This window comes from Malus sylvestris, chromosome 7 (assembly GCF_916048215.2).
Source record: "Malus sylvestris chromosome 7, drMalSylv7.2, whole genome shotgun sequence".
Lineage (NCBI taxonomy): Eukaryota > Viridiplantae > Streptophyta > Magnoliopsida > Rosales > Rosaceae > Malus > Malus sylvestris.
In genome coordinates, this window is record NC_062266.1 from 2,290,982 (window position 1) to 2,313,013 (window position 22,032).

The 22,032-nt window shown below is 39.4% G+C and overlaps 4 protein-coding genes across 4 annotated transcripts; 2 read left to right on the plus strand and 2 right to left on the minus strand.

The window, feature by feature from the left end:
* Positions 1-22: 22 nt before the first annotated feature.
* On the plus strand, positions 23-8,729 carry LOC126628431 (calcium-transporting ATPase 4, plasma membrane-type-like). Its single transcript, XM_050298111.1, has 7 exons — positions 23-368; positions 4,522-4,576; positions 4,665-6,604; positions 6,723-6,881; positions 6,961-7,132; positions 7,227-7,525; positions 8,113-8,729. The coding sequence occupies exons 1-7, from the start codon at positions 183-185 to the stop codon at positions 8,425-8,427; spliced, it is 3,126 nt and encodes a 1,041-aa protein (XP_050154068.1). The 5' UTR covers positions 23-182; the 3' UTR covers positions 8,428-8,729.
* Positions 8,730-9,797: 1,068 nt separating this feature from the next.
* On the minus strand, positions 9,798-14,498 carry LOC126628433 (uncharacterized). The gene is made up of 4 exons (XM_050298113.1): positions 14,247-14,498; positions 13,344-13,649; positions 11,010-11,292; positions 9,798-10,924 (listed from the first exon to the last, which is right to left on the minus strand). The coding sequence occupies exons 1-4, from the start codon at positions 14,378-14,380 to the stop codon at positions 9,881-9,883; spliced, it is 1,767 nt and encodes a 588-aa protein (XP_050154070.1). The 5' UTR covers positions 14,381-14,498; the 3' UTR covers positions 9,798-9,880.
* Positions 14,499-15,430: 932 nt separating this feature from the next.
* On the plus strand, positions 15,431-16,271 carry LOC126628440 (uncharacterized). The gene is made up of 2 exons (XM_050298120.1): positions 15,431-16,097; positions 16,201-16,271. Exons 1-2 carry the CDS (start codon positions 15,881-15,883, stop codon positions 16,269-16,271), a joined length of 288 nt encoding a protein of 95 aa, XP_050154077.1. The 5' UTR covers positions 15,431-15,880.
* A 1,400-nt stretch (positions 16,272-17,671) lies between these two features.
* LOC126628437 (probable glycerol-3-phosphate dehydrogenase [NAD(+)] 1, cytosolic) lies at positions 17,672-21,974 on the minus strand. The gene is made up of 5 exons (XM_050298115.1): positions 20,358-21,974; positions 19,745-19,966; positions 18,653-18,900; positions 18,106-18,245; positions 17,672-17,985 (listed from the first exon to the last, which is right to left on the minus strand). The coding sequence occupies exons 1-5, from the start codon at positions 21,016-21,018 to the stop codon at positions 17,859-17,861; spliced, it is 1,398 nt and encodes a 465-aa protein (XP_050154072.1). The 5' UTR covers positions 21,019-21,974; the 3' UTR covers positions 17,672-17,858.
* Between the last annotated feature and the right edge of the window lie 58 nt (positions 21,975-22,032).

Consider the following 22,032-nt stretch of genomic DNA (forward strand, 5'->3'; position numbering starts at 1 on the left):
ATACTCTTAATACACAAACATTCCCGCCATTGTCGGCTTCCTTTTGAACGTTTCTATAACACCAAATAAAACTCTATCTCTCTCTACGAACTAATTCACAGATCCGAACGAACTCATTCACACAGAGCGAGTCGGTCAGAGTGGTCATCGTCGTCGTATTCAGAAGAAGAGAGAGAGAAATCATGAGAGAGAAAATGGAGGAATACTTGCGGACGCACTTCGACGTCGAACCCAAACGGCCGTCCGAGGAGGCCCTGAAGCGGTGGAGATCCGCGGTTTCCATTGTCAAGAATCCTACCCGAAGGTTCCGCATGGTCGCTGATCTCGCCAAGCGCGCCGAGGACGAGCGGAAGCGCAAGAACCTCCAGGTTCCTTTCAATATCTGGATCATCGTAGTTCCTATATATAATTTCTTCAACTAATTATTTCGATTCTCGCCATTGTGTTTGTCACATTCAAACTACTCGATGGCTCGTTACTTTAATTGCATGTCACGTTCTGTTTTGGCTTCACAAATTTATGGCGAAATCAGAGGAATAGATGAGATGCATGTGTTAATTTTTTATTGTTTGTGTTTGTGCTCTTGTTTGGAGCCTAAGATTTTCTTGGAAACCAAACAGGCCTTTGCGAGTCTTAGATAATTATACTTGTGAGGGAGAAGTGACTTGTAGTAGATGTGTTGTTTGTTATAATATTTGTATGATCTTTGGCTTTGAAATGCCTTTGATGATGAACATATCATCAAGTAATCAACTAATTAATCATGATGCGCATAATATTGAGTTGCATGATTGCTCCACAAACTGTCTTTTATTTTGTTTTTCTTTTGGGTGCTAAAATCCAATGCACAATGTGCCATTGCATTGTGCTTTGAGCATTAATTCTTACTGCGCATCGGAATTGTGCTGATGTGCATAATATAGATACGTAGTGTATTGACGACATACATTCAAGGTTCTAAAAGAGCTAACCACTAGTCGGGCGGTCGGTTGGGACCAAACGCTTAAGCGGTTAGGCCAGACCTAGGCGGGGGTCTAGGCGGAGGGGGATAAGTAAATCTATTATATATTGTATAAATAAGTGCCTATTTATATTATAAAAAAACACATAAATGTTTTTTTTTAACAAACGATATTATCTACACTAAGGAGTAGGGGGTGTGCTTAGCCTCATAATAGGCTAGCAATAATGTATTGGCATACATAAATTGCAAAATAAATGACGTATAGATTATAAAGTATTATAACATATTGAAAACATAGAGAACAAATACATAATGAGTTTTTGTTGACCCTAGAAACTACAGAGCCTACGTGGCGCGCAGGCCGAGTATTTTCTAAGCTAACTACGTCCTTCGGTGATTGCGGGGCGTGCCAACTCGTCGGCCGAGCTCGGCCGAGAAGTAAATTTGTTGATGTTGCGTTGAGCGCGCTGATGACTTCTGTGTCTTGCGATTGCGGCCGAGGAAGGAACAATTCTCGGCCTCTTGGGTTCTAGAGCCTGAAGACAAGGCTGCTAAAATGCGAAGTTCACGAACCGAATTCGGCTTTCAACGTGCCGAATACAATAACCTGGTAACACCTCACTTCGTCGAGAAGGCTGATGAGATGACCTCGACCAATAAGGATTCGGAAATCCTTCTCGACCGAGACTTGGATAGGTAACCAGTCGTCCTCGCCGTAGTGCTGTTGATGCCAACGGAAGATGCTGCGAGATCGGCTGATTCTACGGTGACAGAGCTATCTATGCCGACTTAAGATATCACCGGTTGCTTTCACAGTGCTGTTGATGCCAACGGAAGATGTGTCAGCGAAAAAGAAAAAGAAAAATCACAAGTTGTGAGAGTTTGCGCAGGGCAATTTTGTATTGATTTTGTAGGGGCTTTTCCTGATGCACAGCGTCCCCTATTTATAGTACTGAACCTTGAGTCCGAGTTTACCTCCTACTCGGACTAGGTTTCCCTCTCCGGATCACCTCGACCAGTCCTACACCTATTAGGACTATGAACCTAGTCCTTAGCTAAGCTGGATTAATTTCCTGGATATCCGATCCCGTCGAGACTCCCTATTGCACGAGGATTCGTCTTAACCGCCCTAGGTTTGGACTCCCACGGGTTGACCGATCCATGGTCCTTTTACCGCCCGGCCTCCTGGGCCGAGAGTGATCCTACCCTCGGCCCAAACTATTATTTTGGGCCCAAACAGTTTTCATCCAAGTATTCAAGAAGTCTCTTACATTTTATTGACAAAACAAAATGCACAAAGAAAGTTATTGATTTTCTGTCCAAGTGAGAGTCGCGACCTAAGAGAGTGCCTAACAGGGTCTAGGCGCACTTTCTTAAATTTTAAACGTCTAGGGACTAATCAGGGCAGTCCTAAGCGATAATTTTTAGAACAGTGCACCATTATGTTAATAGAATAATAATTTTACCATAACGATACATTAGTTAGGGAAAGAGATCATCTCTGGATCTCTTCCTCCAAAGCCACCAAATCAAGTGATCCGGGCCTTTGAAATTTGATCCAACGGTAAAAAATTATTATAACTTTTAAAAGTTTTTACTAAATTGTTGGATCAAATTTCAAAGACCTGAATCACTTGATTTGGTGGCTTTGGAGGAAAGAGATCCGGACCATTAGTTAGTATACCTTGTCAATACACTATTTACACAAATCATGCACATATCCATGTGCGCGGGTGAGCAAACCTCATTCTTTGAGAGGTGGCAGGGGTCAAAATCCACGAGTCCATTAGGGGTGGTGGTGGTGTTATTCAGAAGTCCATTAGGCGGCATATGATACGGGAGACTTGTTAGTGTATCGATAAAATAATATAATTAATTGAAAATTTTTGAAAAGAAAGTTCAATTAATTGTAATAGAATACTTGATGTACCTCATCATATTTTCGGCCACAAAAAAAATTCTCCTCTGATACTGGGTTTAGGCAGCCACAAAGCTGCAGAGTCCGTATCGTTCAATGAAATCGTTTCATTTGATTTTTTGAGCTTTACAAAGGTGGGACCCACCTGTGAATATTGGGACCCACAAGAATTAGTGGTTTTTTTCTTTTGTTACTCCAAAGGTAAGAATTTTATTAAATTCAAATGAAAATGTTTACATCAAAAGTTAAAGTATTAAACAATTATTATAGCTCAAAACCATCCAAAAAATGAAATCCCTTTCCAGTGCAACAAACAAAACCACTAGATACGCTGCCTTATTACAAATTCGAGAAACGAAGATAAATTCCATTGACCTCAATCGTTAAGCTCTTAGTTTAACTTTATCATTTGTGCTTATATATTTTATTCTTACTTTGAAAGAAAAAGATAAAATTTGAATGGAAACGTTTATATCTGAAGTCAAGGCTCAAGACCATCCAAAAAATGAAACCCTCTTCTCAAGCAACAAACGAAGCCACTAAATGCGCTACATTGTTACAAATTCGAAAAGCGAAGATAAATTCTATTGATCTCAATCGTTAAGCTCTTAGCTTAACTTTAACATTTGTGCTTATTTTTTTTTTCTTCTTACTCTGAAAGAAAAAGAGGTGTCTTAACTTTTCCCTAAGTAGAGTTGCTACAGTTTGATGAATTTATTTCAGCAGTTATGTTTTTATCTTCATAAACTTTATTATTTTCTAAAGGTCTTCGTGTTGAATCTCTTTATTACTGTGCATTAAACTTATTTATTGAATAGTAGCTATGGTTTTTTATGCTCATGGGGGTTACTAATGTCAAGCTTAATTAAACAATTAAACCATCGAAGAAATATTTTTTCACTCTATGAAAGTGATTGTCTCAAGTATACGAAAGTGATGGATGATCTGTGGGGCTTCGAGAAATAAGAGTCATCTGTATAGACTCTCGGGCTAAGTTCTTTCTGTGCCTTTGTTTTGTGCTGTTTGGCTTCCTTGTTTCGCCAAAAAAAGTATATGAAAGTGGTACAAATAGAAGAGGGTTTGATGGAGTTGAATATACCAATGACAATGAAATAGTTCAATGGAGGCCTAAGGCCTAGGGAGAAATTGGGACGAAGAGGCTCAAATTCCCATAATGTGTATTGAGGTAAAAATCCAACCACAGATGCCATGAAGCTGCACATTGTTCAGAAAATTGCGTTTCTTGGTGTCGGTTTCGTTGATTTTGTGTTTCCTCCATTTGAAAGCGTCACGCTTTCATAGTGAGACAGAAAATGAATGAAAATCAAAGGAATGAAGGTTTCATGTTGATAAAGTCGGGATTTTCATTTGATAAGGAAAAAATTTATATGCTTGTGTGAGGATATGGCGTGCAGTGTCAGCACATCAGACTAGTATTTCAATCGAACTATACTTCAATGGCAGGAAATTTAGACTTGTCAATGTTAAATAGATATATAATATATGATTATATCTGCATCAGGTTTGATGGCATTAGGCATCTGTTAAGCATGAAAAGCGTGTTCATTTAACTCTGAATACTGGTTGAATTATTTTCTTAATCTACCATTTTCGCTATGCTTCTGTTGATTCTTGTCAGGAAAAGATACGTGTAGCTCTTTACGTACAAAAAGCGGCATTGCAATTCATCGATGGTATTATATCCTTCTTATATAGTAACATCTCCTTCATTCAAACTTCTGATTCCTTTCTAAGTCATGTATAATTTTTTGTACAATTCAGCTGGCAATCGTGGGGGATATAATCTTTCCAAAGAAGTAAAAGATGCTGGTTTTGGCATTGATCCTGAAGAAATTGCATCCTTTGCTCGATCTCATGATACGAAGGGTTTGGAAGGACACGGAGGAGTATCAGGATTAGCAGGAGAGGTTTCTGTATCGCTGAAAGATGGTGTTGTTTCAAGCAAGATACCTATTAGGCAGAATATATTTGGCTTAAACCGATATGCAGAGAAACCTTCTAAAGGTTTCTTGATGTTTCTCTGGGAAGCCTTACAAGATTTAACTTTAATTATCCTCATGGTTGCTGCTGCGGTCTCTATAGGTGTTGGAATTGCAACTGAAGGAATGCCGAAAGGTATGTATGATGGCTTGGGAATAATAGTTAGCATATTGTTAGTAGTGTTGGTGACTGCAATTAGCGACTACAAGCAGTCACTGCAATTTAAAGAACTGGACAAGGAGAAGAAAAACATAATGGTTCAGGTGACTAGAGACGGACGTAGACAGAAGGTCTCTATCTACGATTTGGTGGTTGGAGAAATTGTTCATCTTTCCATCGGTGATCAAGTTCCAGCTGATGGTATTTTCATATCAGGCCACAGCTTACAAGTCGATGAATCAAGCTTGTCAGGCGAGAGTGAGCCAGTGGACATAAATCAAGATAGACCTTTTCTTCTTGCAGGAACCAAAGTGCAAGATGGTTCTGGTAAAATGCTGGTGACATCAGTTGGTATGAGGACCGAATGGGGACGACTAATGGTTACTCTGAGTGAAGGGGGAGACAATGAGACACCACTGCAGGTGAAACTTAATGGAGTTGCAACCATTATTGGAAAAATTGGTTTGGCTTTCGCGGTGCTGACATTTATAGTTCTGATTTCAAGGTTTTTAGTAAACAAGGCGGTTCACCATCACATGAAAGACTGGTCTTCCAAAGATGCACAAATGCTTTTGAATTACTTTTCGACTGCCGTCATTATAATTGTTGTTGCAGTCCCAGAAGGGCTACCTCTGGCAGTGACATTAAGTCTTGCCTTTGCAATGAAAAAACTCATGTCGGATAAAGCACTTGTGAGGCATCTCTCTGCATGTGAGACAATGGGTTCTGCTACTTGTATTTGCACAGATAAAACTGGAACCTTGACAACAAATCATATGGTTGTGAACAAGATATGGGTCTGTAACGAAACCAAGACTATAACGAGTAATGAGAACAATGACATGTTGAAGTCAGCTTCTGAAGGAGTACATAACCTCCTTTTACAGTCCATCTTTCTGAATACAAGCGCGGAGGTAGTCAAGGGGGAAGATGGAAAGAATAGCATTATGGGGACTCCAACAGAGACGGCGATAATTGAATTTGGAATGCTTCTGGGAGGTGATTTTAAATCTTACAGTGAGGATTATAAGATACTTACGGTTGAACCATTCAATTCAGTCAGGAAAAAGATGTTGGTGCTAGTGGCTCTACCTGATGGAGGAAAGAAACGAGCATTCTGCAAAGGAGCATCAGAAATAATCTTAGAAATGTGTGATAATGTTGTTGGCACTGATGGTGAAGCTGTGCCTCTATCAGACGAGCAAAGAACGAATATCTCAGATATCATAAATGGTTTTTCTTGTGAAGCTTTAAGAACTCTATGCTTAGCTTTCAAGAATATAGATGATTCCTCTGGTGAAAACAGTATTCCTGACGATAAATATACGTTAATAGCTGTTGTTGGAATCAAGGATCCTGTGCGTCCAGGAGTGAGGGAAGCAGTGAAGACTTGTTTAGATGCTGGGATTACTGTAAGGATGGTCACCGGTGACAATATTAATACGGCTAAAGCCATAGCTACGGAGTGTGGTATTTTGACAGAAGGTGGTTTGGCTATAGAAGGGCCAGATTTCCGAAATAAGAGCTCACAGGAGATGGCGGAAATAATTCCGAAACTGCAGGTTTTAGTTTTTCTATTGCTTTAGTAACTTCTTAACATTAAATTCACATTTGTATCAATGGGAAGTAGTTTCCGGATGAATTTTCTGTCAGGAAATTAGTGAAAATTTCTCTGTGCAGGTAATGGCTCGATCCTTGCCTTTGGACAAGCACACCTTGGTGAAACAGTTGAGGAATGAGCTTAGAGAAGTTGTGGCAGTAACTGGTGATGGGACGAATGACGCTCCTGCGCTGCACGAGGCAGACATCGGACTTGCCATGGGTATTGCGGGAACTGAGGTTTGTTACAGACCTCATCCTACACAATTTGGTTTCTTCTTAAATGCTAATAATCGGCTAAACATCTGCCGGTCCACAGGTTGCGAAAGAGAATGCCGATGTTATCATAATGGATGACAACTTCACAAGCATAGTGAACGTTGCAAGATGGGGTCGGGCGGTTTACATCAACATTCAAAAGTTTGTACAGTTCCAACTAACAGTTAACATCGCAGCTCTGATGCTCAATTTCGTTTCAGCATGCGTCTCAGGTTTGTTCATCTGCGGAACTACTTCAAAACCTTTCAACGTACATATTTACCAAATGCATTGCAGGCGGTAATGATCGTGCGAAATAACTTTCAGGATCCGCGCCTCTCACGGCTGTCCAGATGCTTTGGGTGAACTTGATCATGGATACTCTTGGTGCTTTGGCGCTGGCTACGGAGCCACCAAACGAGGGCCTAATGAAAAGACCACCGGTCGGAAGGAACGTCAAGTTCATAACCGGGATCATGTGGAGGAACATTGTTGGCCAGAGTATCTACCAAATTGCTGTCCTTCTGGTTCTCAAGTTTTGCGGAATCCGGCTTTTGAAGCTAACTGGTTCCGATGCAAATTTCGTTCTCAATACCGTCATATTCAACTCTTTTGTGTTTTGCCAGGTACTACTGTTATTCGTTACATGAATTTTCGTGTTTACATATACATTGTACTATTTTTGTTCTTATCTGTTTAATTCATGATTGTTTCAGCTATTAAAATAATTATCAAATTATTTTCAGAAACATTGCATCAGATTTTCCCAAGTTTTTTATGAGTATTTCGCCAATTTCCCCATCAACTTGTTGTACCTTACCGTTGATTTTCCTTCTGAACTTTTTGTTTTGGTCAATGTTATGCCCAGGAATGGCCTGCAATTAAATGTTATTTGTTATTTTTTCCTCTCTCAAATGTGTCATCTCTATAAAATGTGGGTGACGTCAAAAGTGGTGGGTAAATTGGTCATTTACAATAGATTACGGGTTTTTTTTTAGGGAGTTTTAACGAAAAGCTCACGGTACTGTTCACTTTAACGAAAAACCACATTTTTACACTAAAAAGTCAAACCTAATATTATTCACTTTATCCTTTATTTTGTCCTTATCATTAAAACTCAAAGTTTTCAAACCTTTTTCATTAGTTTTTTTTTTTTTAATCTGATATTTTATTTGCTTTGCTCAAAGGGGATTTAATTTTGCATGTATTGCAGGTATTCAACGAGATAAACAGTCGTGATATGGAGAAGATCAATGTGTTCAGTGGCATGTTCAGCAGTTACACCTTCATGATGGTGATGATCTGCACCGTTGTTTTCCAGATCATCATCGTTGAATTCTTGGGAAAGTTTGCACAAACCGTGCCACTGAGCTGGGAGTTGTGGTTAACAAGCGTCTTGATCGGCGCTGTAAGTTTGCTCGTCGCTGTCGTCGTCAAGTTCATTCCTGTTTCTGTCAGGAAACAACAAACTCCTCGGAATCACGAGGATGTCTACGAACCTCTCCTCCGTGGCCCTGACAATGCATGAAAGATCGAAACAGCTTGCTCGTGAATGATTTTTGTGCAGAATTTTGGAGGAATCTCTTCATTGTTTCGTTGCATGTTTGCGCAACATTTTTGGACACCATTTCTCGTCATTTTTTTTTGTACATTTCAGTCTGCATTGAGATCAGCTAGAAATCGGCCTTCCTTTCGCCATTTCGCTGTCTTTATTCAAATTCAATTTATACACACTTGATCTGGGAACTGTATTTTTGGGAGCAGGAAAACCCAGGAGGATTAATATTTACTTGCAGGCTGAGTTTTATACAGTTTGCTTTCATTTTTCAACTATTAACCTCTTTGCTATTAAGTTGTTAACTACATTTTAAGACACCGAAAGGGTGAAAACTTAACTCGTGTCCTAAGGGACTAGGCGAGCCAGTACGCACCAAGACCCGGGCTGCGGCCGCCAAAGCAACCTTGTCACATCCCGGCCCGGGGCGGACCACTTCCCAGGCATGCTTCATCACCGTAGCACGATATTATCCGCTTTGGGCTCCGACCACACCCTCACGGTTTTGTTTCTGGGAACTCACACGAAAACTTCCCAGTGGGTCACCCATCATGGGAGTGCTCTTGCGCGCTACTCGCTTAACTTCAGAGTTCCGATGAAACCCGAAATCAGTGAGCTCACAAAAGGCCTCGTGGATGAGAATATACATTTAAGTATCACTCCTCTGGGCGATGTGGGATGTCACAATCCACCCCCTCTTAGGGGCCCGACGTCCTCGTCGGCACACACGCGGCCAGGGTTAGGCTCTGATACCAAATTGTCACATCCCGACCCGGGGCGGACCACTTCCGGGCACGCTTCACCACCGTAGCACGATATTGGCCGCTTTGGGCCCCGACCACACCCTCACGGTTTTGTTTCTGGGAACTCACACGAGAACTTCCCAATGGGTCACCCATCATGGGAGTGCTCTCGCACGCTACTCGCTTAACTTCAGAGTTCCGATGAAACCCGAAGCCAATGAGCTCCCAAAAAGTCTCGTGCTAGGTAGGGATGAGAATATACATTTAAGGATCACTCCCCTGGACGATGTGGGATGTCACAAACCTACCCCTTTCCTCCCGCTCAGTTGAATTGAAAGGAGCTAGGCCCCTGATAGAATCAAAAGCTTTAGAGAAAGCAGTGGAGATGCTTGCTTGGGTTCGGCTGCCACAGTGGAGTTGATTGGCGGGGCTTCGCTGGTTGGCGGTCAAATTGAATGCGTGAGCTTCGGTGGTATACCGTATATGCAGTAGAGATGGCGGTGAGTGTGCATGCTGTGTCGAGTTGGGTCAACTGCAAATTTCCTAGGTAAGTAAGATTGGGTTGCAGTGAGAGTAGTGAGCGAGATGAACGTTCGAGGCTAAATATAACGCTAGTTTTGACTATCAAAGGAAAAAACAAGGTACGCTGAGATAGCAAATAATTACAAAGCAACAAGTAATCTTCAGACACCACCCATTCCTCTAGCAAGAATTTCCATTCGACGTCGATGATAGTATTGTTGAAGCTGATGAGGCATTATACTTGTATCCATCAACATTATTCTCTCCTCTTTGTCCTCACGGTCGAGTCGAAGCCTCTCTTTATCCATCTCAAGCCTCTCCTTATCCATCTCAAGCCTCTCCCTAAGCATCTCTAATTTCTCTAACCGATATTGCCTTTTCTCTTCATTAACTTGGTCTCTCCATTCCTCCATCATGTGTAGGAGATCCACGGCTTGCTTATTTGCATCGTCATTCTTTTGGTTTTCTTCGATCTTTTGTTTCTCAACCAGCCTTACTGGTGGTCTCTCCATGCTCCCAAAATCAGCATCTAGGACGTCCATCATCGTCGTTGGTCTCTCCATGTTTCCAGAATCAGTATTTGGGATGCCCTTCCTTAATGGCGGTCTCTCCATGTTCTCAACATCAGTAATTGAGGCATCCATGTTCTCCAAATCAGTGTTTTGGACGTCTGTCCTTATTGGTGGTCTCTCCATGCTCCCAAAATCAGTATTCGGGATATCCTTCCTCATGGGTGGTCTCTCCGTATTCCCAAAATCAGTAACTAGGACGTCCATATCCCCAATACCAGTGTTTGGGATGTCCATCCTTTTCGGTGGTGTCTCCCTGTTCCAAACATCACTATTCAGGGCATCATTCCCAATAAGTAGTCTCTCCCTGTTCCCAGAATTACCATCTGGGGCATCCTTCCTTATTTGCAGTCTCTCCTTTTTCCGAAATTCAGTATTTGGGACATTCTTCCTCTCTGTGTTCCCAGATTCAGTATTTGGGACGTCGTCCTCTACAAGACCTATCAAACTCTCTGAAGTAGAAGGAGAAGAGAATTCAGGAGCAAGACTTGTACCTTTTCCTCTATTTGTTGGTTTTTTCCTGGGCTTCCGCATATCATCCAACCACTTTGGCGCATCCTTCAACAGCTTCCAACAATGATCGAAAGGAAATTTTTTCTTTTCCAATTTTTCGTATAACTGTTTCGCATAAAAATACTGCCCAAAGAAGAAGAAAAAAAGATCATTACTAAATCTACCAAACTATGATTACCATAAATAACATTGAGAAAAAGAAGATTACCTTATCTTGCCCATTCACGCCGTATTTGTGCTTCTCTTCCACTTGAGTAACATACTCACAAAACTTCTTGGTTGCTTGTTGAATAGCTGACCACCGTTGTAGTAGTGACCTCTCCTCTCGATCACTTGCAAATGTTTTGTAGCTGTGAAAATAATCCGTCACTCGCCCCCAATAAGTAGTCTTTGATTGACCTTTTATGTGCACGACATCCATGTTGGTTGCAAGCCATCCCTGTGTGAGAAGAACATCTTCTTGGCAAGAGAAGCTCAGGCCTCGTAGTTTTCTTTCGACGGTATCAAGTAATTGTGAGTATTAATCAATATTTTGGGGTGAAGAACTGAGGATTCATGTGAAGATGAATAAAAACAGTAACAAGAAGAAAAGAGTATTGGGAATTACAGCACTGCAGTCATAAAATGTGTACAAAAATGTTATTTACATACAATTATAGGTAAATCGAACTTAAACTAATGAACGAGAAGCCATTTCTTCTAGTTAAAAAGAATGAAGAAACCGTTTCCTAATCTCATTTTCACACAGAAAATTTGATGCGCAAAAAGTCTAGGGGACATTTCTTTTCGGGTTTGTTACCTACTAAACTCCATTCGGAGATGATGTTCTACTAACAAGAGTGATGATATCACCAGCCATACCATGAATACTCTAATACCACCTTTCAAGAAGGGTTTGCTTTTTCTATGAGCAACAATCCAAGGGTAAGCCATTTGATCAGACCAAAGGAAACAATTTCTTCATCAAATCAAGGGAAATAGACCATCAAATTGGACAAGGCATTGAACTTGCTTTAAATTTTGAGTCGCTCCAGAAACTCACAAGCTACAAGCCTACAACTCCAGTGCCTCACGGCCAAGCATGCCTCATAAATGAAAAGAAAAAAATAATAATAATAAATAAAAGAAAAAAAACATCAGAAGCAGAAAAATCTACTTTTCGATCTCTCAAAACATAATTGTCATTGACTCATTGATCCAGAACTAATTAACTGTTGTGGCACAACTAAGGCAAGCTAGAACAAAAATACAATACAAGGGTCCTCTAACATTCTTTATATTGTACACAACTAAAATCCTCAGTAGTTGATGTGATTCTGAAAGACATTATCCCGACTCTCATTCCAAAACAACAAAAAGAAACCACATAAACTAAGACTCCTACTACATCATCACCCCTTTAGATATCGTCTACTTTGGTGAATGGTCAGCTTGCTTTTTGACAAATAGCTTTCCTACATCTTCTGTTACAATGTTGCTCCTGGACCCAAAAAAGAGAAAAAAACGATGATGAGAACGAAAACTCTGACGTATAACAAAGTTGGCATATTTAATGTTGCTCAACAGATACAATACGCCAAGTTCAGGGATTGCCACCATCAGGAAGAAAAAGGACCAACAGTTTTAGAATTGTAATCAATTTCCAAACTTTACCAAACACAAGAAAATTGTATTTGATCTATACCTACAAATTCTTTAACATAGCCATCGTTTTAGCAAGATTTATGCACAGTGACCTTCAAATACACAAACCTGGCCCTTTACAGTTGAAGACAGACTTAACAAATGTTTTCCGAGGAGTATCCCATGAAGAACGTATCCAGTCACGGAATCAAATATGGCGCAGTAGTAAGCAACCCAAATACATCTTTTCATGTAAAAGCAAAGGCAAAAGGATGAACCAATACAAGTACTGCGGAACCCTAAGAATATAGAGTTGTGGAGCAGGATTCTTATTACAGACCAACTTAAAATGAGTCCACTCAACTAAGTCATCATGACTGTTAAGTGTTAAGCCACTACTGCACACTCCATGTGTGCAATTTTTACCCATTAAAAAGAGTCCATTTCATTAAAAGTCTTAAGTTATACAGCATATGGCTCTCTCATGTAAATATTACAAGTAACTGCAGAGAATATGGAAGAGTTTTGAACTTATGAGGGATAAATTTTTCTAATTTAAACTTTAAAGTACAACTTCACACTCTATTCACTCGTTGTAATCGTATAATTTATTCACCAAAACTCATTGCTAACACAAATCTATAAACTTTTTTTCCCTTTCAATATCGTCATAGCATGATCTCTATGTGAACCGAGTTTAGTTGGGATTCCAAAAACAACATAGCAAGTTAGCATTTAAATCCCAAATCATGACTGCATGAATTCTGAAGTTGTGATTACTCAGATTAAGCAACTTAAGATGCAATATTCAAGAAATTAAAGCTCATATTGCAAGTTATGAAAGCATACAAAAGAGTATGTGAGTATAGCTAAACAGTTAAACAAAAGCAGAATTTAAATTCCAGATATTCAAACTGACCTTCCACTAAGCTGAGGCGGAACCAGCAGACCACCAACTGTATCTGGAACATTCTTGGAATGAGGCAAGCTACCTCTGGGAACTTTAGTGCGGGGAACAGAGGAAGCAAATGCATTCAACTCTCTCTTACGTGATGAACTCTCAGCCATTGCAGCTGCAACACGAGAAGAGTGGTCGCTGCCACTCACCATATTGGATGAGAAAACAGGAGAATTCAAGAGCAGCGAAGCATCAGGAAGTTGCTGGATTGAAGGAGCTGATGAACGGGCAGAACTTTCCGGCTGCTGGTGTGATAAAACAACTGATCTATTACACAGAAAAAAATATACCAAATTAAAATTCAACTCGAGGAAGGAGAAGCTTATATAAAACACTGTGACTATTTTCCGAGCTGTAAAAATTTAGGACTGCTAAGAAAAACCCTCATTTAATACAACATTATGCAACACCATTCTGTCAACCAACATAGAAACCCAAGAAAAATTAAAAAAAAATGAAATTATCTTGTATACTGTGCCTATCTCTAAGTTTTAATTTTCCGGCAGACCGGGAGTTAGCCAAGTTGACTAGAGCAGTGTGGAATATTGTTTAGATGAATTTAGTGTAGAATATCGTTTCTAAAAAGAGAAAAGTCTAAATTTTCCTAAAGAGGGGATATAACCCTCATTGTAATTAAGCTAATTACAATATGCTTCTTCCCATAATCCTTGAATTTTCCTTTCTTATTTACAACTCAAATACGCAAAAATAACAGCATCCCAACACAATTTTTCTACAAATTGAACAAAAACAATAAAAATTACTCAGAATATCATAAACAAATAAATAAAATCATAAAAAAATAGTGATAAATTCGAAAGAAGTAAAAGATTTCAACTTTAACAAAGAAATTGAAGAAATTACTGGGTGTGAGGACGAGTCGGAAGACCCGGAATGTCTCTGGGAACTTGTTGTTGTGGCTCGTTTTCCTTGTTTTCCCTAACCTCCTCCTCCTCCGGTACTTCGTCGTCTGAAGATGGGTAGTCCACCAACGACATCTTTCGGCTTTTCTCTTTCACGCTTTCACTCTATGCCTCTTCCGTCTCCGCTGTTATTTTGGCCTGCTCGGTAATAAAAACGCTGCTCCTTCTGCAATATTTTTTTTTCTCTTTCTATATTGGCATAAATTTGCATATTATATTTAAGAAGAAATTGCAACAATGGTTCTCAACTTTAACACAATTGGAGAAATTGTTCATCAACTAAAAATCTTTGACTACTGGTCCCTTTACTTATCAAAACGTGTAGCTATTGTTTTTTTCGTCAAATTCGTTAAAACTTAGTCACGTGTTATGCCCGTGAGACTGAATCAAGGGGCAAATATAGAAAACCAAATAATGGAAAAAATTGTAGCAATGATTCCTCAACTTTAACCCGATTAGAGAAATAGTCTCTAAACTTTAACCTCATTGGAGCAACAGTTCCTCACTTTAACCCATCTGGAGCAACAGTCCCTCATTTTAACCCAATTGGAGTAACCGTTCTTTCAACATGAGTTATTTTGAAAGAATTCTAATGGAGTTGACGACAATTATCATAGCTACACGTTTTAATAAGTTAAGAGACCAATGGTCATGAATTTTTAGTTGGGAGACAATTGCTCTAATTGGGTTAAAGTTATAAGGATCATTGCTACAATTTTCTCTATATTTAATTAACAATACTTTAATTTTTCTTTCATTGAAAGTATTACTTAGTGGTCCGAAAAATCAAACGGTTTAATTATGTATATCTGTACCACTGAGTGAGACGTATCATTGTAGTTAGACATCGATAATATAATCTAATTTAAAGTTTTAAATTACAAAGAGGAGGGCTCTAAATGAGGGAGTCGAACTGAATATCATTGTGCTTAAATTTCACTGGTTTAACAATTATTGAGCTCAGGCTTGACTCGCTACTTATATGAGCCGAGCTCTAGCGAGCTTCATATGTTCAAGCTCGATACCAATCACAAACTATTTCGAGCTATTTTCTATTGTAAGTTGGTTGGATTGTGTAAACAATTTTGTTACATGGCAGTACATGTCAATAATAGATCATATAAAACATAAAGGGTGCGTTTGTTGCACCGGACTATCTCGGACTGGACTAGCTTTAGGGACTAAGTTGGACTGGGTTAGACTAGACTAAGCTGGACTGTCTTAGTGAAGCGTTTGATGCAGTGTCGGACTAAACAACAGGATAACAACAAATTCTAATATTATATTTTTTCATTTATATTTTATTAATATTTTATATTATTTAATACATATTTAGTAATATTTTATTACTTCCACTGTCTATTTGCTTTTTCATTCTGAAACCACCCATCTCCATTTCTTCCTAATTTTGCTCCGACCCTTTCCCTCTCTTCGTCTTTTTCTTTTCCTTTCCACTCTCTCCTCCCTCAAAACAGCGTCATTCATCACCCCCTTTTGTTCTTTTTTTTTTCCCTTTCCTTTTCTTTGCTATTGTGATTCCTCTAAAGACCGAGGCGAACGCTAAGCCGAGGGAGGATGACGACGAGCCTGAAGAAGGAGAGATCGTCGGCAACCAAGACTCGGCGTCGTCGAAGCCTTCGAAGGGAATTGCGCCGCAGTCTCACTCCCTGGAGCACTCCTGGACCTTCTGGTTCAATAGCCCTGCCGCAAAGTCCGCCAAGTCCAAGCAGGAGGATTGGGGCAGCTCCATCGGCCCGATCTACACCTTCATTACCGTCGAGGAGTTCTGGAGGTTAATTTCTTTCATTTCATGTGGTTTTGGGTTTAATTTTGTTTGGTTGGTAGGAAAACTGAGAAAAGATTGAATTTTTGCGTTTGTTATGTGCTTGCTGTAGTTTGTGATAGAACAAATTTGGCCATTTTTTGGTGGTGGAAGAACCCTCGCAGGGAGGAGGAAGAAGCCTAGAACTCACAGAAGGGCTCTCAGGGAGGAGGAAGAAACCGGTCTTAGCAAGTCCCATGGTTTGGGGAGTGCCTCGCTAAGAACCTTTAAGGAGGCCTTTAGTCCACACGAGTCCCCTTTAGTCCCACTTAACTTAGTCCCATCACCTATCAAACATGGGACTGTAGTCCAGTCCAGTCCAGTCCCTCCTAAGGAGGTGAAACAAACGCCCCCAAAAAGTTCTATCCAAAACTTTCAAACACACTACTTTAAGGTAAGAAGCGTAAACCTTTCGAAGTAGACATAAGTACTTGGAACAATGAACAACTCGGCAATAGGACTTTGGCTTTTGAATGTTTAGGGTTCTTTGGGCGCCAACTTGTTTTGTTAGCTGAGTTTGTTTGACTTGGGCCTCTAAATACGTATTAGGCAAATAAAATAATATGATTACACCACGTCTAATCAAGACTGGATGATATTTTTTTTTCATATATTTTAGAGAATTTTAACGAAAAGTTCACGGTACTGTTCACTTTAACGAAAAACCATACTTTTATTCTAAAAAGTCAAACATGATACTATTTACTTTACTCTTTATTTTGTCCTTATCATTAAAACTCAAAGTCTTCAAGTCATTTTCATTAGTTTTCCTTAAACCATATTTTATTACGTGTCAAGCGTGAAGGATTGAGCCGAGCTCAATCCTTACTTCGAGCTCCTTCGTAAAAAATTTCGAGCTACTCACGAGCTTTAAGAGCCAAACATACTAATGTTCAAGGTTGGCTTGTCATAAAATCGAGCCAATCTAGGTTGGATTTTTTTGACGGGCCAAACAACTGTTTCGAATCGATTTACGGCCCTAACAGAGAGCCACAGAGGGGTACTGAATTTGGGTGCAAAAACAAACATACCGTCAGCCAATTTAACTACGTCCAAGGTCTAAAATATCGATATTATTCCGATATTTCTATCGAAATTTCCGTATTTTTGAACTACCAATATTTCTGATATCATCGATATTTTAAACCTTGATAAAAGCTCTATATGGTACTAAGTCACTCATGTATCTTACTATGCAATGTATAAAGTGTAAAATATTGTACTAATTCATTATATATAAATGATTATGGTGTGTTTAAACTTCTTTTATTAATTACTACATATTTTCTACACTCACAATGTTTACCAGCTCACTATATAATCAACTTAAATCAGTTAAATCCATCATGCAATGCATTTCCTTCCAATTTTTTATAATAAACTAATAGATAATTGACTAAATAAACATCATGCAAAGTTCTTACAATTTCCGTGGTTTTTATTCAATTTTTATCGATATCGATAATATCCCGATATTTCCATCGAAATTTCCGTGTTTTTTAACTGCCGATATTTCCAATATCATCATTTAATGCTATGGTTAGTGAGAGGTCTTAAATTCTGGGTTTACTGCCAAAACAAAATTCACCATCGGAAAAACCATCCGATAACCAAGCGTTCTCCTGAGACATTATTCACGCGGCAGACTGCTATACAAAACCACAACGCCAGTGCTTCTTGCTACATGCTTGAGAACTAATAAAATTACATGCAAAGGAGAGAGAATTCACATCAAAGCTGCTGACCAAGAAGGGATGGCCTGTAAAAAGCATGGGTTTGTGCGATTGCAATAAGGTCCCGAGGGTCGTTCATGGTCTCGTCCCTTAACGCTTGAAGAATAGCCTGTGGCGGGAACTCCCTAAAGATGTACATAACGAGACAACATCAAATTCACTTCTAGTAAGATTCACATTAAATTCAACCAACTTGGTCAAAATGCATTTGTCTTAATTTCATTTGGAATGTCGAAAAGCAATACCTTATTATGAGAATTCTATATAGCATCTTCAAGATAGGGCAAAGCTCAACGGGGGCAACGGGCTTCTTCTCATCGGGATGTATGATACTTAAAGAGGGCTGACTTAGCAGCTCAAAAAATGCTTTCACAGCAGAGACACCCTGTAAGATAAAAGTAGGATTCTCATCAGCAGACCTCCAAACAGAGTTTTTCTTTTCTTCGTCAAGAGATCCAACAGAAAGCAGTCACACGACAGAAAAAACTGTATATTTGATATGATATGATGCGATCCTTCATGCGACAACTGTATGTAGCATTAAACTGCAGAATCAGCAAGGTCCAATATGTTGATGATTTATCGGCCATCAGAACATCATTTTATCAAATAACTCTTTGGAATGTGATTCGTGATCGCTATGACTTGTCATTATAATCCTCACAAAGGTTAACCTATTAGTCAATTCTCTATGTTCATGTTCAAAGCCCATATTTCTTTAAACAATAACAATAATACAACGCAAAGATCATGCTTGTGAAGTCACGAATATGAAGGTGATTGAGACCTTACCTGAATCATTCCCTTGCCCTTTATGCTATCACCCATTTCAAGGCTTAACTCCCCTTTGGCCAGCTGTTGCCCATACCATGCATTACGACCTTTCAACAGGGTTACATACGTGTCAGCCAACAAAGGTCCTGCCAGCTTCTCTGGTTCTTCTGCCAACAGATGAGTGATAAAAATCATCTCTGATGTACAATGTGCAAAGTATACTGATTTGCTTGTGGCGCTCTCGTTGGTTAATGCTGCTACCATTCCTGTTAAGTGATGATTTAAAGATTAATGTATTGATTAAACATTAAAGCCTTCAAATAAACATTCTTAAAAGTGAGATAAAATCAATTGATTATAATTGTCGCATTGTATAAGGATAGCATTAGTACGCGAAATAAAAAAGATAACTAACATACATCAGGGCAACATAAGGGACGAGGATGATACATATCAACCTTCCAATTGACATGTGATGTGATCCACTAAAGAAGGTAATTAAGTGCAGATAATTTAAAATTCCAACAACACAGGACTGAATAAAGAGGCGGATATTTGAGGTCCATAAGAATTTCCTTATCTAACATGCATACTTAGGTCTATATGACACTGAATCAAGAGGTAAAATTGAACCACCAACTACTCATGCTTTCAATTAGTGAGGCATTCAATGAACTTTTGGAGCCTAAACATGACCCAGTCACTCTGTTATAGCCTTCAATCAATGAAGTGCAGATAATTTTAGAATTCCAACCACACACACTCACATATAAATGAAACAATTTCAAGACTAACTGAGCTTTATCCACAAAAATGCAGCACCTTGTGGTTGATTATCAAAGCCTACTAATATTTCAGCTTTGCCAAAAACTACAGTGAGATATGGTTTAGCATAATCTATATTTACATCTCTTGCAATTCCTTGTTCATAAGTAGTCTCTCTCTCACTATCATCTCTTCTGTAATTCATGAAACTACATCACCTGAGACAATTAGTCATTCTAGTATGCATTAATTTGCAATGCAGTCCAACCATTTAGGGTTCATTCAAGAAAAGTTCTAAACCTCTTAACGTTTATCAAATAGGATATGTGAAGAACAAAATCTTACCAGCTCCAATGGCATAGACATTCTTTAAGCCACCCATAACTTCATGAGTAACAAGGTCACCATTGTCCCACACTATAAAGTGGGGCTGCCTTAAAAATTTGGCCAAGGGCTTTCTCCACTTGTCAGCTCCACATATCCGAGCATTAGCATATTCATTGTTGTAAATCTCGGAGGCAATATTGGGTCCTCCAAGGTAGAGAATGTTCTCATTGGGAACACCAGCTGCAAAAACAGTACAAATTAAATTAAGAGAAGAGAATAGCCAGGATCAAAAGCTTACCAAGAAATTAATTGATTGGATATCTATCATAACCATACAGCCATTTTATCAAGTATCAACCACTCTAATTGCATAAAACAATTACTAAAGATCACTTTTATAATCAGAAAGAAACCCCCACTAAGAATCTCAAGGCCTTCAACTCAAGGCAGGGATCATTAAAACAATTATATAACACACTAGGTAACTAAATCAGCATCAACGAGCACCTGAAATGTTGAAACAGATAGAAAACAACCAAGAATAAGAAATGCACAAGGAAAAAATAGGTATCAGAAACTTAGCTACCAGTGCATTGCCAACAATTCAAGAAAAGTATGGAATCAGTCTTACTTGCTCGATTGATAATTTGAGTAGGAGTAATTATGCGCGGTTCAGGCTCCAATTCAGCTTCAACACCTTTAGAAAGTGATATGATGACTGGCATTGTTACTCTCTCTTTCCAATACCTACTAATTTCTTCAAAGACAACATGAGTCTCTGTTGATGGCAGCCCATTCACCACAATATCAGCATCCCACACAGCCTCCTGCAAATTTGTGACAACCTTCATAGGGCAAAGAGGGGTGTCAATCATATTCACACAAAACCCATCTTTCAGTAACTCATCTGCAAAAAGTGTCCGATCACCTAATCTTGCCTCAACATACTTTAAGTACGCACACCGCCTAATCAGTCTCCTCAGTACATCTTCCCTTGAATTGATCACTTCAAATAAATGTTCTGCCGTGGCTCTATCCACAGATCTTCCTGGCCTTCTCCATATTCTTATTAGGACCTTATCTCTCAAATGACCATAACTGTCTTGCAACATAGCAACAAATACACTTCCCCAAGCACCTGCACCGACACCAACTATCCGAAGTGGATCACCTTCTGCTTTCCCCATTAGATGCCGAAGCTCATCAAGCTTCTCCTCAACAGAGTCACTTGAGTGGTGAATCAACCCATTTGAGTAGACCTTATCGGTCACTCCATCAGTACTCGCAGCCATTTTCTTCTAAACTCCACTCCAAGAAACTTAAGACTAGCACAGTCAATTACACGAACAAATGCTCACAGACACTAGAAATGCTTCCAATATTAATATTCTCCGAAAAACGAAACAACAATCAAACTGTCAATAACCAATCTCAAGAAGATCTCTTCGCTCTTCGAAGCTGCAAAACCGAACTCCCTAAATTCAAATAAACACACAAAGTTTGAAATAACCCACTTCTGATTTTGGATTTAGATTCACAACACCCTCAACTGCACAGCTCAGACCATCAAATCACCTCAATTAGCAATAAAAATGAGAATTCTTGGTGAGTTTTCTGCCAAAATCTAAACATCCCTTTTGTGAAATTTCCACCTTCCTTTTCCCCTAAGACAAATCAGATTCTACAAAATTTCAACAAATAACGAAAAGGGTTTTAAATCATTGGGTTTTAGATCACCCCCACACAAGATTTGTATTCCAACACGAAAAGCAAAAACATTTCAAACTCTCAGCCAGCAGGTTCAGCAGCTATCCAAGGCCCACCAAAACCAATCAACGCAAACAAAGCGAAAGGAAAGAAGAAGAAGAAACAAACTCTGCTTTGTGTTTGCCGACGCGGTTAGGTGGACTGACTTGGCTTTGGCTCCTTCTAATTGGCACTCTCCAAATCCAAACGCGCACCCAAAAAAGCTGTCAAATTTGACTCCTTATGCCGACAAACGCCAAAGGGTTTTCTTTGCTGAGGTGGGTTTTGGCGTGTGAAACGAGAATGTGGGGTGAAATGTACTTGCTTGGCCTCCTCTCTCTACTCCTGTACTCTACTTGCTGAGGTGGGTTTTGGCGTGTGCAACGAGAAAGTGGAAGAAGAACAAGCGGGCAGTGCTCGTAATTGCCTTCTACGCGGCAGCAGCTTACGCGTTCACGTTGTCCAGAAATGGAGACTGTTGGCGGTTGCTGTTGGTCAGTCTGTTACACCTCCCAATGAGAGAAACCTACAGGTGTAGTGAATTTGGATTTTAGGGGATT

Excerpts from the sequence above, each read along its gene's own strand:
- LOC126628431 (XM_050298111.1), top strand. The coding sequence starts at position 183 with ATGAGAGAGAAAATGGAGGAATACTTGCGGACGCACTTCGACGTCGAA. Across the intron at positions 369-4,521 it reads GGAAGCGCAAGAACCTCCAG|GAAAAGATACGTGTAGCTCT; the intron begins GTTCCTTTCAAT and ends GATTCTTGTCAG. Across the intron at positions 6,605-6,722 it reads AAATAATTCCGAAACTGCAG|GTAATGGCTCGATCCTTGCC; the intron begins GTTTTAGTTTTT and ends TTCTCTGTGCAG.
- LOC126628433 (XM_050298113.1), bottom strand. The coding sequence starts at position 14,380 with ATGTCGTTGGTGGACTACCCATCTTCAGACGACGAAGTACCGGAGGAG. Across the intron at positions 13,650-14,246 it reads CCGACTCGTCCTCACACCCA|ATCAGTTGTTTTATCACACC; the intron begins GTAATTTCTTCA and ends TCTGTGTAATAG. Across the intron at positions 10,925-11,009 it reads GCGTGAATGGGCAAGATAAG|TATTTTTATGCGAAACAGTT; the intron begins GTAATCTTCTTT and ends TTCTTTGGGCAG.
- LOC126628440 (XM_050298120.1), top strand. The coding sequence starts at position 15,881 with ATGACGACGAGCCTGAAGAAGGAGAGATCGTCGGCAACCAAGACTCGG. Across the intron at positions 16,098-16,200 it reads ACCGTCGAGGAGTTCTGGAG|TTTGTGATAGAACAAATTTG; the intron begins GTTAATTTCTTT and ends TGCTTGCTGTAG.
- LOC126628437 (XM_050298115.1), bottom strand. The coding sequence starts at position 21,018 with ATGGCTGCGAGTACTGATGGAGTGACCGATAAGGTCTACTCAAATGGG. Across the intron at positions 19,967-20,357 it reads TCAAATTATCAATCGAGCAA|CTGGTGTTCCCAATGAGAAC; the intron begins GTAAGACTGATT and ends CTGTTTTTGCAG. Across the intron at positions 17,986-18,105 it reads TATAGAATTCTCATAATAAG|GGAGTTCCCGCCACAGGCTA; the intron begins GTATTGCTTTTC and ends GTACATCTTTAG.